The sequence below is a fragment of the Crocuta crocuta genome, unplaced genomic scaffold, assembly GCF_008692635.1.
Source record: "Crocuta crocuta isolate KB4526 unplaced genomic scaffold, BGI_CrCroc_1.0 scaffold113, whole genome shotgun sequence".
In the NCBI taxonomy this organism is placed as follows: Eukaryota; Metazoa; Chordata; class Mammalia; order Carnivora; family Hyaenidae; genus Crocuta; species Crocuta crocuta.
This window is the reverse complement of record NW_027530368.1, coordinates 12,555,944-12,567,962: the sequence shown is the minus strand read 5'-3', so window position 1 is coordinate 12,567,962 and position 12,019 is coordinate 12,555,944. Positions and strand designations below refer to the sequence as shown.

Below are 12,019 nucleotides of genomic sequence, written 5' to 3'. Positions count from 1 at the left end.
TAAAAAGCTTAAAAATAAGATGTTCAAAAGGTACTTCTTACCCATCTTCCATTCCTGGTTGTAGATAAAGATGAGCATGCACAGGTCTAAGTCTCTGAATCACGTGGATACACAAACGCTGAAACATCTATAAATGAAAAGTTATAACAACCTAAGAGCCAACTTTATCAGGTAATAGAGATACTGAAAAATTAACATAATTAAAAATTCTCTGCTACCCCTGTTTTCCCCACAGATCATCTTTAGATGTTCTAAAGCTTTTCTCACATCTCACCCAGACTGAAAATATAAGGTAAAGGTAGCCTTAAAAACAATTATCAGTTTTATATTAAGGGAAAAAACAACAACAAACTATATGTTTCAGCAATGGAAAATACAAAAAAACCAAAACCCAAAGCTTCATAATTGAGCTCTTGACTAATGGAGATATACAGAACAAAAAACTTAGCATCCACTCTTTCAAGAGTGGAATAGGGAAGGATAGCTGCTTATAAGAGGTCAATGACTAGGGGAAGGAAATAGGATTTAAGTTTACCACCTAAAAGAAACATGGATTAAAAAGGGTTGGGGATTCTCTAAATAAAATATACAAATGGCCACTAAGCACATGAAAAGATGTTAACTATCATTAAATATTAAGGGAATGCAAACCAAAACCACAATGACATACAACTTCACACCCATTAGGAGAGCTAAAATCAAAAAGATAGTAACACGTGCTGAAGAAGATGCAGTGGAAAAAAAGTAATCTCATAGATTGTTGGTGGGAATATAAACTGGTGCAGACACCATGGAAAATTTTGGTAGTTCCTAAAACATCAAACCTAGAGTGACCATATGACCCAGGAATTCCATTCCTAGGTAGATATACCAAAAGAACTGAAAACATACGTCCACACAAATATTTGCACATAAATGTTCAGAGCAGCATTATTCAAAATGGCCAAAAAGTGAAAACAACACAAATGTTCATCAACTGCTGATTGGATAAACAATATTTAGTATATCCCTTCAATGAAATACAATCTGGCAATAAAAAGAAAGCACAGATACATGCTACAACATGGATAAACCCTGAAAACACTGCTAAATGAGTGACAATCATAAAAGACAACAAAATGTGACTCCATTTATCATTAAATAATCATTAAATAGGTAAATCCATAGATTAGTGGCTGTCATTAGTGGCTGAAAAGAAGTGATAGGATAAAATGGGCAATGATTGTTAACAGGTATGGAGTTACTCTTAGCAGTGTTATCAAATTAGATGATGGTTGTATAAGTCTGGGGACAGAATAAAAAACTAATACATTTTACACTTTGAAAGGGTTTGATTAATTTTATGGTGTAAAAATAGTTTCTTAGTAATAAGTAAAAAAAAAAGTGGCCTTTTCAGATTAAATTTTCAGTTCTGTATCATAAATGAATATAAAATAATATTTATATTTTTCTTGACTAATTTTTCCAATGATTTAAGAAAAAACAAATTGTTTCATATAACAGTTCAGAATCTTTCACAGAAATGTAACATGCTATTCATTTAACTTTTAAGGCCATTTAAATACTCTACCATGGTTAGACTATCTAAGGTTCTGAAAAAGAATCAGTAAAACTCAGAAAGCAGCCACAGTAGGATCTGAGAGAACAGGCAGTTAAAGCTGTCTTCCTAAAGCAGGGAATGTGAATGATTTTAATCACTTGGTTGGAAAAATAGTTGATTTGCTAAAAGAAGCTGATGAAACAATAGCAAAATGATAAGAGGTCAATCTTTTTAAACTACTTTTCAATGCTGGGTTAAAATATATTGATGGGCAAATTATTAATTTTAAGGCCACTTCTTTTTCAAACATTTTCTTACCTGTCTCACAATTTGATTAGGGCACTTAATTAATATCTGCATTGGCCACCAGTCATCATCAGCCATACGGTCCAAAAACCACTGTAAAAACAAAAAAAAAAAAAGTGTGATATTAACACTCAACCAATACTTGTTAAATAGGATTAAAAAAAATTACAGAAGGATTTTACTTCTAGTCAATGTTTCAATTATTTTAAATTCTTACCAAAACAGATTCTTTCACTGTTACAAAGTCCAGAACTCTAAAATGCCAAAAGTCATAATGAGGCTCATCTCGTTACAGAGTTCCATGAATGCCATCTACATCACAGTGTACAACCTGCATGATGGCAACCTGCAGTCCTTAACATAATAAAATTGAATACTATTCTCCTGTTAGTTCTCACAGAAGCCACACTGCAGTATCTTTTGTTCCTATTAATAATATATGATACACCATTTATTTTCTTTGTTTAAAAAAAATTATATTCCCTTGATAAAAAATACTTCTTTATGCTAAGACAATTTCTCAATGATTTCCAGATCTCTCTTAAGCACTTAACTCCTACACTGAATTTTACTGTGTGCATATACACAATTACTGACAAGTACGGAGAATTTTAACTCCTTGAGAGTTCCAGAGGCAAATCAACAGTGGAGAAAAATAAACAAACAAAACAAAACAAAAAACTAAAGTGGCAACATTATAAAAAAGAAAAAACAAGAAATGAAACAAAGTATGACCTAATCAATATTATGGATCTATCAAACAGCTTTAAAAAAAAAAAATCACGAAAGGGGAAGAGACTAGAGGAATGTGTCAATTAACACCAGGAGAATAGGATCAGTCAAAGCAACCATGTAGAGAATTCTGCAGATGAAATGACAAAGTAGCAAAGAGAGGAAAAAAAGTTAAGTGTTACAGATGAAAACTGATGTATGAGACAAAAGCAAAATTTAACACTTGAATTAGTATTCAAACAAGTAAACTGAGGAGAAAAAAACATTAAAAAATATTTTTAAAAAGTTTACTTATGGGGAGTGGGGCAGATAGAGAAGGAGACAGAGGACCTGAAGCAGGCTCAGCACTAACAGCAGACAGCCAGATGTGGGGCTTGAATGCATGAACCAAGACATCATGATCTGAGCCGAAGTTGGACGCCAGCCAAGTGCCCCTCCCCCCAAATCATGTTTAAAAAATTTTTTTTAATGCTTATTCTATTTTTGACAGAGAGAGAGAGAGAGAGACAGAGAGAGCAAGCGAGCATAAGTGGGGAGGGACAGAGAAACAGGTAGACACAGAATCTGAAGCAGGCTCCAGGCTCTGATCTGTCAGCACAGAGTCTCAAGCGGGCCTCAAACTCATGGAATGTGAGATCATGACATGAGCCTAGTCCACACTCAACCAAATGAGCCACCCAGGTGCCCCCCAAAAATCATGTTTTAGACAACTAGAGAAAAGTGAACACAAAATGAGTATTGGATGATGTTGAGGAACTACTTCTAATTTTACTAAGAGTATGGTATCATGTATATAAACATGATTGATATATATATAGCTTTAAGATACCTCAGCTAAAAAACAGGCATGGGGAATAGATGAAAACAAAATAATGGTACAGTTTGTTTAAACTGGGTGATAGGTACCTGAGAGTTCATTATCTTTCTACTTTTTGCACTTGTTTTGAAAGGCTTAAAAAATTATGGCTTTGTGTTTGTAATCTATAAAAATAGGATTCTCCAGTTCCTCTGCTTCAAGGAATAACTGGAAAAAAATCTTCAGGGCCCTTGGGTGGCTAGTTGGTTGAGTGTCTGACTTCAGCTCAGGTCATTATTTTACTGTCGAGTCCTGCATCGGGTTCTGTGCTGACAGCTCAGAGCCTGGAGCCTGTTTCAGATTCTGTCTCTTTCTCTCTCTGCCCCTACCCACTCACACTCTGTCTCTGTCTCTCTCAAAAATGAATATTAAAAAAAAATTTTTTTTAAAAAAGAAAAAAAATCTTCAACTAATTTCATCTATTATACGCTATGCTGCTATCTCCCACTTCTGGAAAATTTTAAGACTTATATTCCTAGAAAGGCTTACCCCACATTGGGAGCTAATCAAGAAATGATAAGGTGCCAATAAAGTTAAATGATCATTACCTGTGAGCAGATTATCCTTAGGGATATATTGTTACAGGGATATATTAGACCACAATATAGATGATAAAAATGGACATAGAATGATATACTGGGATTTATGCATTTTTATCTTGGAGGGGGAAGGAAGATACTTGTTGTCAACTATTTCTTTTTACAATATTCAAAATTAGTTGAGAAATATGTTATAGCCTTTTGAATTTTCTGTATTTTTCATTCAAGTGCATGGAGGGGAGGCACCCAAGGGCTTTTAAATAACTTAAAAATCAATTATTTAATCAGGGTAATGGATAGGACACATAAATTACAACTTTCTCAGCTGTTGAGTAATTTTAGGAACAATTTACATTAGGATCCCTATTATAAAATATAATAATTTTGCTGTAGCATCTAAGAACAAAAGTAAATAAAACAAAAAGGTGCACATTAAGTTACACATTGTTTGTCGAATTATTCTCCTTACCTCACAAGCTGCTTGACTATTATTAAACTGTTTGGTCAAGAGTTCAATCCACTGAAGCATTGTGGGCTAAAAAAGCAAATGAAGGAAATCACTGAAATCATCTACTTTTGAGCTAAAGATAATGAAAACCAAAAGTTATCTGATAAATGACACATAAATTTATACAACAAAACACATACCTTTTCTTTTGAATGTATAAACGTTTCTAGGACAAAGGAAGTGCTTAACTGTAAGAAAAGATAAAAGTAAGCCAAAAAATTTTTAATTATTTTAAAGTAATCAATTTTGAAAAACTATGTAAGACTTATAGATTACCTTTGCTGTCATTAGGGAAACGGCTTTAGGATCTGGTAATGTACTGGGAATACAACTACATAACTGCCACATAAACCTAGAATTTAAAAATAGTAAGTTACATTTCTTAAGAAGATTTGTTTTAAATGTGTAACAAAAACCTATTACTAAATTTATGAAACTTACCCAAAATATGTATGTTCAAAAATATTTTTGTCTTGAAGAAACTGCATGTTATCATGCCAAATCCACTGAAGTAAAAGAAAATATTAACATTACATATCAGAAAGCATTTGCTTCATTACATTTTACTAGTATTTTTATTAGACGAAAAAAAAAGATCTGCTCTAAAAGAAACAAAAAAAAACCCAAAAAATACAGGCACTTAAAATTCGTGTTGATTTTTTTCTAGGTATGTAAGAATATGGAAATGGTTACTAAGCCTATGTCAATTTATCATTCTGTATCTGGCTACCTCAAGCAATTACAGTTTTTTAAAAAAATGCAATTATACAGATTTTGAAAGGAAGAACTCTGAAACCTCATCTGTCACAAGAACAAATATATAAATGAATAAAATTATGTCATGTTTTGATAAAAACAGGTTATGAGAAAGGTTTATGTTCAAAAACTGGCAAAATAAAAACAATTCAGGCTGGAAGCAGACTTAAGAGGTGGTTTCCCTGTTTATTCACAATGTATAACAATTATGAAAAATAATGATTTATGACATGAGCCTTTACAGTAACTGCTCTACTCACTTTAGTTTTTGTGTTCCTTTATCTCTGTGAATATCCTAAAGAGGCTCTAAGTTGTTGTTAGTTCCATAAAATTATTTTTATCTGGAACAAATTTATGTTCTGATTATTGACATTACAGCCTGTGTTTATCCCTCCTAAAGATTTTCAACTACCTCTACTTACCTCCCAGCCCACTACTCTAGTCCAGCACCAAGTCTGAGAATCTTGTATTAGGGCTCCTGCTCCACATTGATAGAGACCTAGTCACTCAATGGTTTGCTTCAGAGTTCTTGATAATCTAGCATTTCTATGCACACAGCTTTCTAGAAAACTTTGACAGCATTCAACCATCAGTGCTTTTTCATAGCAATGGAACCCTATTCCCAGCTTTCTGTTTCTAGCCATGAGCTCAGCTCTAGATCCTCTGTCATAATTCTTGTCCCCTTTACCCGTAGAGCTGAACTCTGATTTGTACCCTAAAGTCTGGTAGTCCTGTTTTTCCACCAGACTCAGTGCTTTTATTTCTGTCCCATTTCTGTCCTACAGAAATATTCACCATGTTTTTTGACAATCCTCTTTACATTTTATCAATACAACATATGTGGAGCCATCTGGGTGTGTCGAAGTGTGAAATTACTGCACTACAATGATCAGAATTTTCCCAGGTATTTTCTATATCCCATTCAATTTCATCTTAGCCCATATTTCCTTGAACTTACTAATCATCACAGTCTCAGATCATCTTTCAGCTCCTACAACACGCCAATAAACTCTCTTTCATAAGGGAATTTGTACATAATATTCTCTTTGCTTGGAGTACTCTTCACATGATTAACTCTTTGCTACTTTTCAAATCTCAGATTAAGGTTAATCCGAAGCATTCGCTAATCACTTCCCCCAGCAATTCCAATCAACTACCCTTTCTAGGCATTTTGTCTTATCCATAATAGTCATTACAACTTACATGTTTGTTTACTTAATAAATTTTATAGTTCTAAATTTTCAATTTACTCTTTGGGAAAGTTTGCTAGTAGCTATACTTTAACTGTACAAATTTAAAAGACCAAATTTTAGTTTGTACCTAAAATCTATGTTAACATTAAGTAACAGTATTACCATATGTTAATATTTTTAGTAAAATGTATATGCGGGTAAAGTCATTTTAAGTTAATAAGCTAAAACAATGCCAGGAAAAAAGGGTTGGTTTAGACCTGCAATCAAGAATATTTTAATGTGGTTTTGATTTATTTTTCTTGTTTTGGTAATGCAAAAGTATGGATTCCCTTTTGTCACCACATGAACCAGTGGTTCTCAAAGAACTAATGAGACAGCTGTGGGGTTACCATTTTAGGTATATATACCTAAATACCATTAAATATACCATTTTAGGGTATATTTAAGATCTAAACCATTTTTTTAGTAATAGGATGATGCTGTCTGGCTTTTTGAAGCTCTCATTCTCTTTTGAGCATAGAATGGAGTTTTCCAGAGGGTAAATGATGAATGAGATAACAGAGCAAATGCAAAAAGCTATTATGAGACTCTAGCTGTCGACTAAATCAGATATTAAAAAGATTTGACAACATGTAAAACAGGGCCACTTTCCTCAATGGTTTGTTTTGAAAAATATTTTTTCATAAAATGGTATTTATATTAGGATGCCATGAATTTATTTTTGTTACTTTTAAATAAGTGAATATACATTTTAAAAATCGTTTTAGTTTCTAATATAGTAAGTAATGATAGATATAACCACCACATTAAAACTAATATTTAAAAACACTCTAAGGTTCTAAATAGTTTTTAAGAATATAAAAGTTCTGCAAATAGGGAATTTCAGAACAATTGATGTAAATATAATATGTCTTTTTTTATTGTTTTATTTTTATTTTTGAGAGAAAGACAGAGTGCGAGTGGGGGAAGAGCCTAGAGACAGAGAGGGAGACACAGAATCCAAAGCAAGCTCCAGGCTCTGAGCTGTCAGCAAAGAACCCGGTGTGGGGCTCGAACTCACAAACTGAGAGATCATGACCTGAGCCCAAGTCGGACGCTTAACCGACTGAGCCACCCAGGTGACCCCCAAAAACACATCTTTAAGGTTTCATTTAATATTTCATTTTATTTCATAAGTGAGCTGGGCTGTCATTAAATACTGTTGGGTCCTGGGGCGCCTGGGTGGCTTCGTCGGTTAAGCGTCTGACTTTCGCTTAGGTCATGATCTCGCGGTTCGTGGGTTCGAGCCCCGCGTCGGGCTCTGTGCTGACTGCCAGCTCAGAGCCTGGAGCCTATTTCAGAGTCTGTGTCTCCCTCTCTCTCTGACCCTCCCCTGCTCATGCTGTCTCTCTCTCTCTCTCTCCTAGAAATAAATTAAAAAAAAAAAAAAAATACTGTTGGGTCCTTATCTGGAACAAGAGTGAAGCATCTAATTTTGCTGGTAAATCCAATTCAAGGGTTTAAAAGATGTGGATATTCTTGGGTTTTTATCGGTAATATTAAGGGCAGGCAAGATTCCTGTTAAGACTATTTGTTTAGGGGAACAAAATCCACTTGGTTTTAAGACTTGACCACAACAGCACAAATATCAACCAGCGCAAAGCTGAATTGTCTAGATGGAAGATTATATTTTTTATCAGGTATATCTTTCTGAAGATTTATATTTTGTACTTTTGGTTGAGTTTATTACATTCACACAACACACAATGAGTTGTGAATGCATTTTATAACTCTTAAGACATTAAAGTAACACTACCCCCTTATTACATCATGAAACAAAGAAAGCCTCAATTCTACAATCTATACGTATTTAAAAATATTTGATAGTATTTTAAGTTCATTTCAAATATATGGTACATTTGTATGTAACATGAAGCAAAGATGAACACCCATCACCCAGTCCAAGAACATTACCACACATACAAGTTACTTATCAGCTTGCTCCAATTCCATCAACCATTTTCTTATTCTGTCTTATTCTTATTTTTCTTCAATATTACTAATTATTTCTACTCAGTTTAATCTCACTCACTTTACATGCATCTGTCATATATCAGCATTACCAAGACTATAAATAGTGTTAAGGTCTACCCCAAATTACAAATCCCAACATTGCCATAGCCTGCCCTTAGAGTTCTATTACTTGCATAAATTCTTAACATGCTTTTAAATTGCTGTTAAAGTTAAATTAACTATACCTCTAGTAACTCTGACGAAACATCAAATTTGAATTCTTTGCCATTTTCTTCCTCTGGTTCCATGCGTTTGTAAAACAGCATATAAGCACTGTGTGTCTTTAAGGACCAAAATAAATAAATAAATAAAAATGAATAAAGAAAAAAAGAAGCATATTTTCATTTTGACTAAGTTTAACTATGAGATTAGATAACACGGAAGAAAGAAATGATTACCTTTTCAAAGGAGAAATCCATAAATTTATCTGTAACAGAATCATAGGTCTTGGTCTGTTTAAAAAAAATTAAAGTTTTACTACTTTAAAAAAGAATATTTCAGTTTATATTTATATATAAAATATTTCATAAATAGCTATTCTATTCTTTACAGTAATTCTGTAAATAGTTCTCAAATAGTATTACATTCATAAAAATCCTTGACAGAAGTTTTTCGCTAAGAGTACGGTTGACCTTAGAGTAATAGGCTTGAACTGCACAGGTCTACTCAAAAGGCAGAGTTTTTTTCCTCCCCCAATAAATACAGCACAGTACTGTAAATGTATTTTCCTTATGATTTCTTAGTATTTTCTCCGGCTTTAATATAAGAATACAGTATATGATACGTGCAATATACAAAATATATATTAACTGAGTGTTCATGTTATCAATAAGACTTCTTTTTTTTCCTAATTTTTTTAAACGTTTGTTTATTCTTGAGAGAGAGAAAGAGCCAGAGGGATCAGGGGAGGGGCAGATAGAGAGGGAGTCACAGAATCCAAAGCAGGCTCCAGGCACCGAGCTGTCAGCACAGAGAGCCCAACAACACAGGGCTCGACCTCACGAACTGTGAGACTATGACCTGAGTTGAAGTCATATGTTTAACTGACTGAGCCACCCAGATGTGCCCAATAAGGCTTCTGAGCAACAGACAAGTTATACTCAGATTTTTGACTGTGCAGGGGTCTGGAACCTTTACCCCCACATTATTCAAGGGTCAACTGTACCTGAAAATATTCAAAACATTTTTAAAGATACTTTAATATATATACAAAGCTTAAAATATGTACTCGCAATTTAAAAACTACATTTTAAGAGAAGAACTTTGCTAAGTTTACTTGTTTCTTTTTTTGAGGAAATATTTTACAAGTAACATTTAGAGATGCAATCAGTTTAATAATGGCATCAGTAACTCATTATTTATTCCTCATTCTACCCATTTCTAAAGCATTAGCAATTTGCCTACTTCCTCTTTTCTATTCATAGTAGTACGTAAGTGCATCAAAGAGCAGTAAGGTAGTCCTTCATTAATTTTTTTTTTACTTTTTATTTATTTTTGAGAGAGAGAGAGAGAGAGAGACAGAGAGACAGAGAGACAGCGTGAGCAGGGGAGGGTCAGAGAGAGAGGGAGATACAGAACCTGAAACAGGCTCCAGGCTCTGAGCTAGCTGTCAGCACAGAGCCTGATGCCGGGCTCGAACCCAAGAACTGCAAGATCATGACCTGATTTGAAGTCAGACGCTTAACCGACTGAGCCACCCAGGCACCCCAGGTAGTCCTTCATTAAAATCCAGAATGTGAACAGTGATTTCACAATACACATGGCCATTAAAGTGAAAAATAATTTTATGTGGGCTTATCTGTGAAATGGAAATGACTATTTAATGCTGGACTTTTGAGAATCAAAATAGTATTTTAACAGTTTTCAGAAAATTGGTACTTGGATAAAATGCCTATTAAGTGCAATTATATTATAATTAAACACTAGTATTCCGACCTAATTGTCTTTTTCTCATGTCGTAGAGCTAATTACATAATAGGTAAGATATTCTTTGTGTCTCTTGTCAATAGTAATAATCAGGTTGCTGCTGCCATTACAAAAATGCACTGAAAGAATAATTCTTTAAAGTTCAGCTCAAGCCAATTTCCTTGACAAAGATTTTTCATATTAAGTCAATAAAGAGTAATTTCTTTTTGCTTGAATCCCAAAGCATTCAAGTGAACAACTTCTTCCATCATAATGTCTCACAGCAATGTAACTCAATTCCTATACTATATAAATTTTCAATTTTAAGTCTTAATCTTCTTAATCAGTTGAAGGCAGAAATAATCATTTAAAAAGTATTTCCCAGTGTCTGGTATCTATTCCAAACCGTCTAGACTTCTAATAAATAATAGTAGAATAAATTTTAGGTTTAATCATGGCAATTAAAAGAAAGTTTAGTGATTCTGCCACTGGATTTTAGAATACTGCATAGCCATGTGAAAAGTCACAAACCACTTAAAACTTCTGAATAAAACTCACCGTCATCTCTCCACCAAAACATTCAGAGGCCAGTTGAGCAGAATCAAAAGGTTTTACCTCAGCATCATTAAAAAGATACCTAAAACAGAGCATATAGTGTTGATCAAGTATATATCAAGCTGGTAAAAAGAAAGTATGAGTTGAAAGGGGAAAAGTAAGGTGGACAGAGTGGAGCCTGCAGGCAACTCCAAATTGGCATATACAAGGACTTTGCAGCCATTCTGCAGAAGACATTCCATAAACAACTCTTGAATGAGTGAACAAAGAGAAGACTGGGAAGGTGCAATATTGTCCATGAATCTAAAGCTGTGTGCAAAACCTTGGATGTTCCTTTTTCTCAGGACAACACCATCAAATTCTCGAAAGAAGTTTAGCAACTGACTCCTACTGTCTTATGAAAGCTGCTTTCCCTTAAAATTTCCTAATTTTATAAAAAGTTTTTAGAAAGATAAAATCAGGAAACATATCTGAAGTGAAAATCTCAAGTTTAAATTTTAACAACAGGAAAAAAATTTGAATCCCAAGAATAAAATTTTAATACTCACCATTTATTGTTTTTGTAAGCATGTGGATTGACTATATCTCTGATGAAGCTATAATAGTGCCCACCATCTGCTGTTCCTGTGTGAACAGTTACTCCTATTAAGTCATACTCATAGCTCTCTGTATCTTTTGAATGATCACTGACTTCTTTAAAACCTGAAATGAGTTATATAAAATGGTAATAATTTTGAAAACTACACACTGACATCTTCAAATCATATCTTATATACTGAAAAAGGCATAGATACATTATTATAACAGGTACGACAACTTGCTAGTCATTCCTCATTCACAGCCTACAATTTTAATGAACATTTACAAGAATCATGTGGAAAAACCACCATGTGCTACTGCATAACTATGGACAACCTCAATATAATATAGAAATGTAAAATATGCTCTTTCTGTTTAATCTTGTTCCTTTTGAAATAGAGAGTACGAAATTTTTCATTCACCTTATTAGGAGCAAGCAAACACAAAATCTGAAAAGGCATTAAGATACTTATGTCTCTTAATCTCAAGTTAAGAAAA

The 12,019-nt window shown here is 33.6% G+C and overlaps 1 protein-coding gene across 1 annotated transcript in view; it reads right to left on the bottom strand.

Annotated features, from left to right (window-relative positions):
* The window catches only part of USP34 (ubiquitin specific peptidase 34), a 192,996-nt gene that overhangs the window by 38,389 nt on the left and 142,588 nt on the right, over positions 1–12,019 (bottom strand). The window contains 10 exon segments of the mRNA XM_077766453.1: positions 42–127; positions 1,859–1,939; positions 4,443–4,508; positions 4,622–4,669; positions 4,758–4,833; positions 4,923–4,987; positions 8,668–8,763; positions 8,881–8,934; positions 10,946–11,024; positions 11,491–11,644. Of these exon segments, the coding sequence (XP_077622579.1) occupies positions 42–127; positions 1,859–1,939; positions 4,443–4,508; positions 4,622–4,669; positions 4,758–4,833; positions 4,923–4,987; positions 8,668–8,763; positions 8,881–8,934; positions 10,946–11,024; positions 11,491–11,644 (805 nt within the window).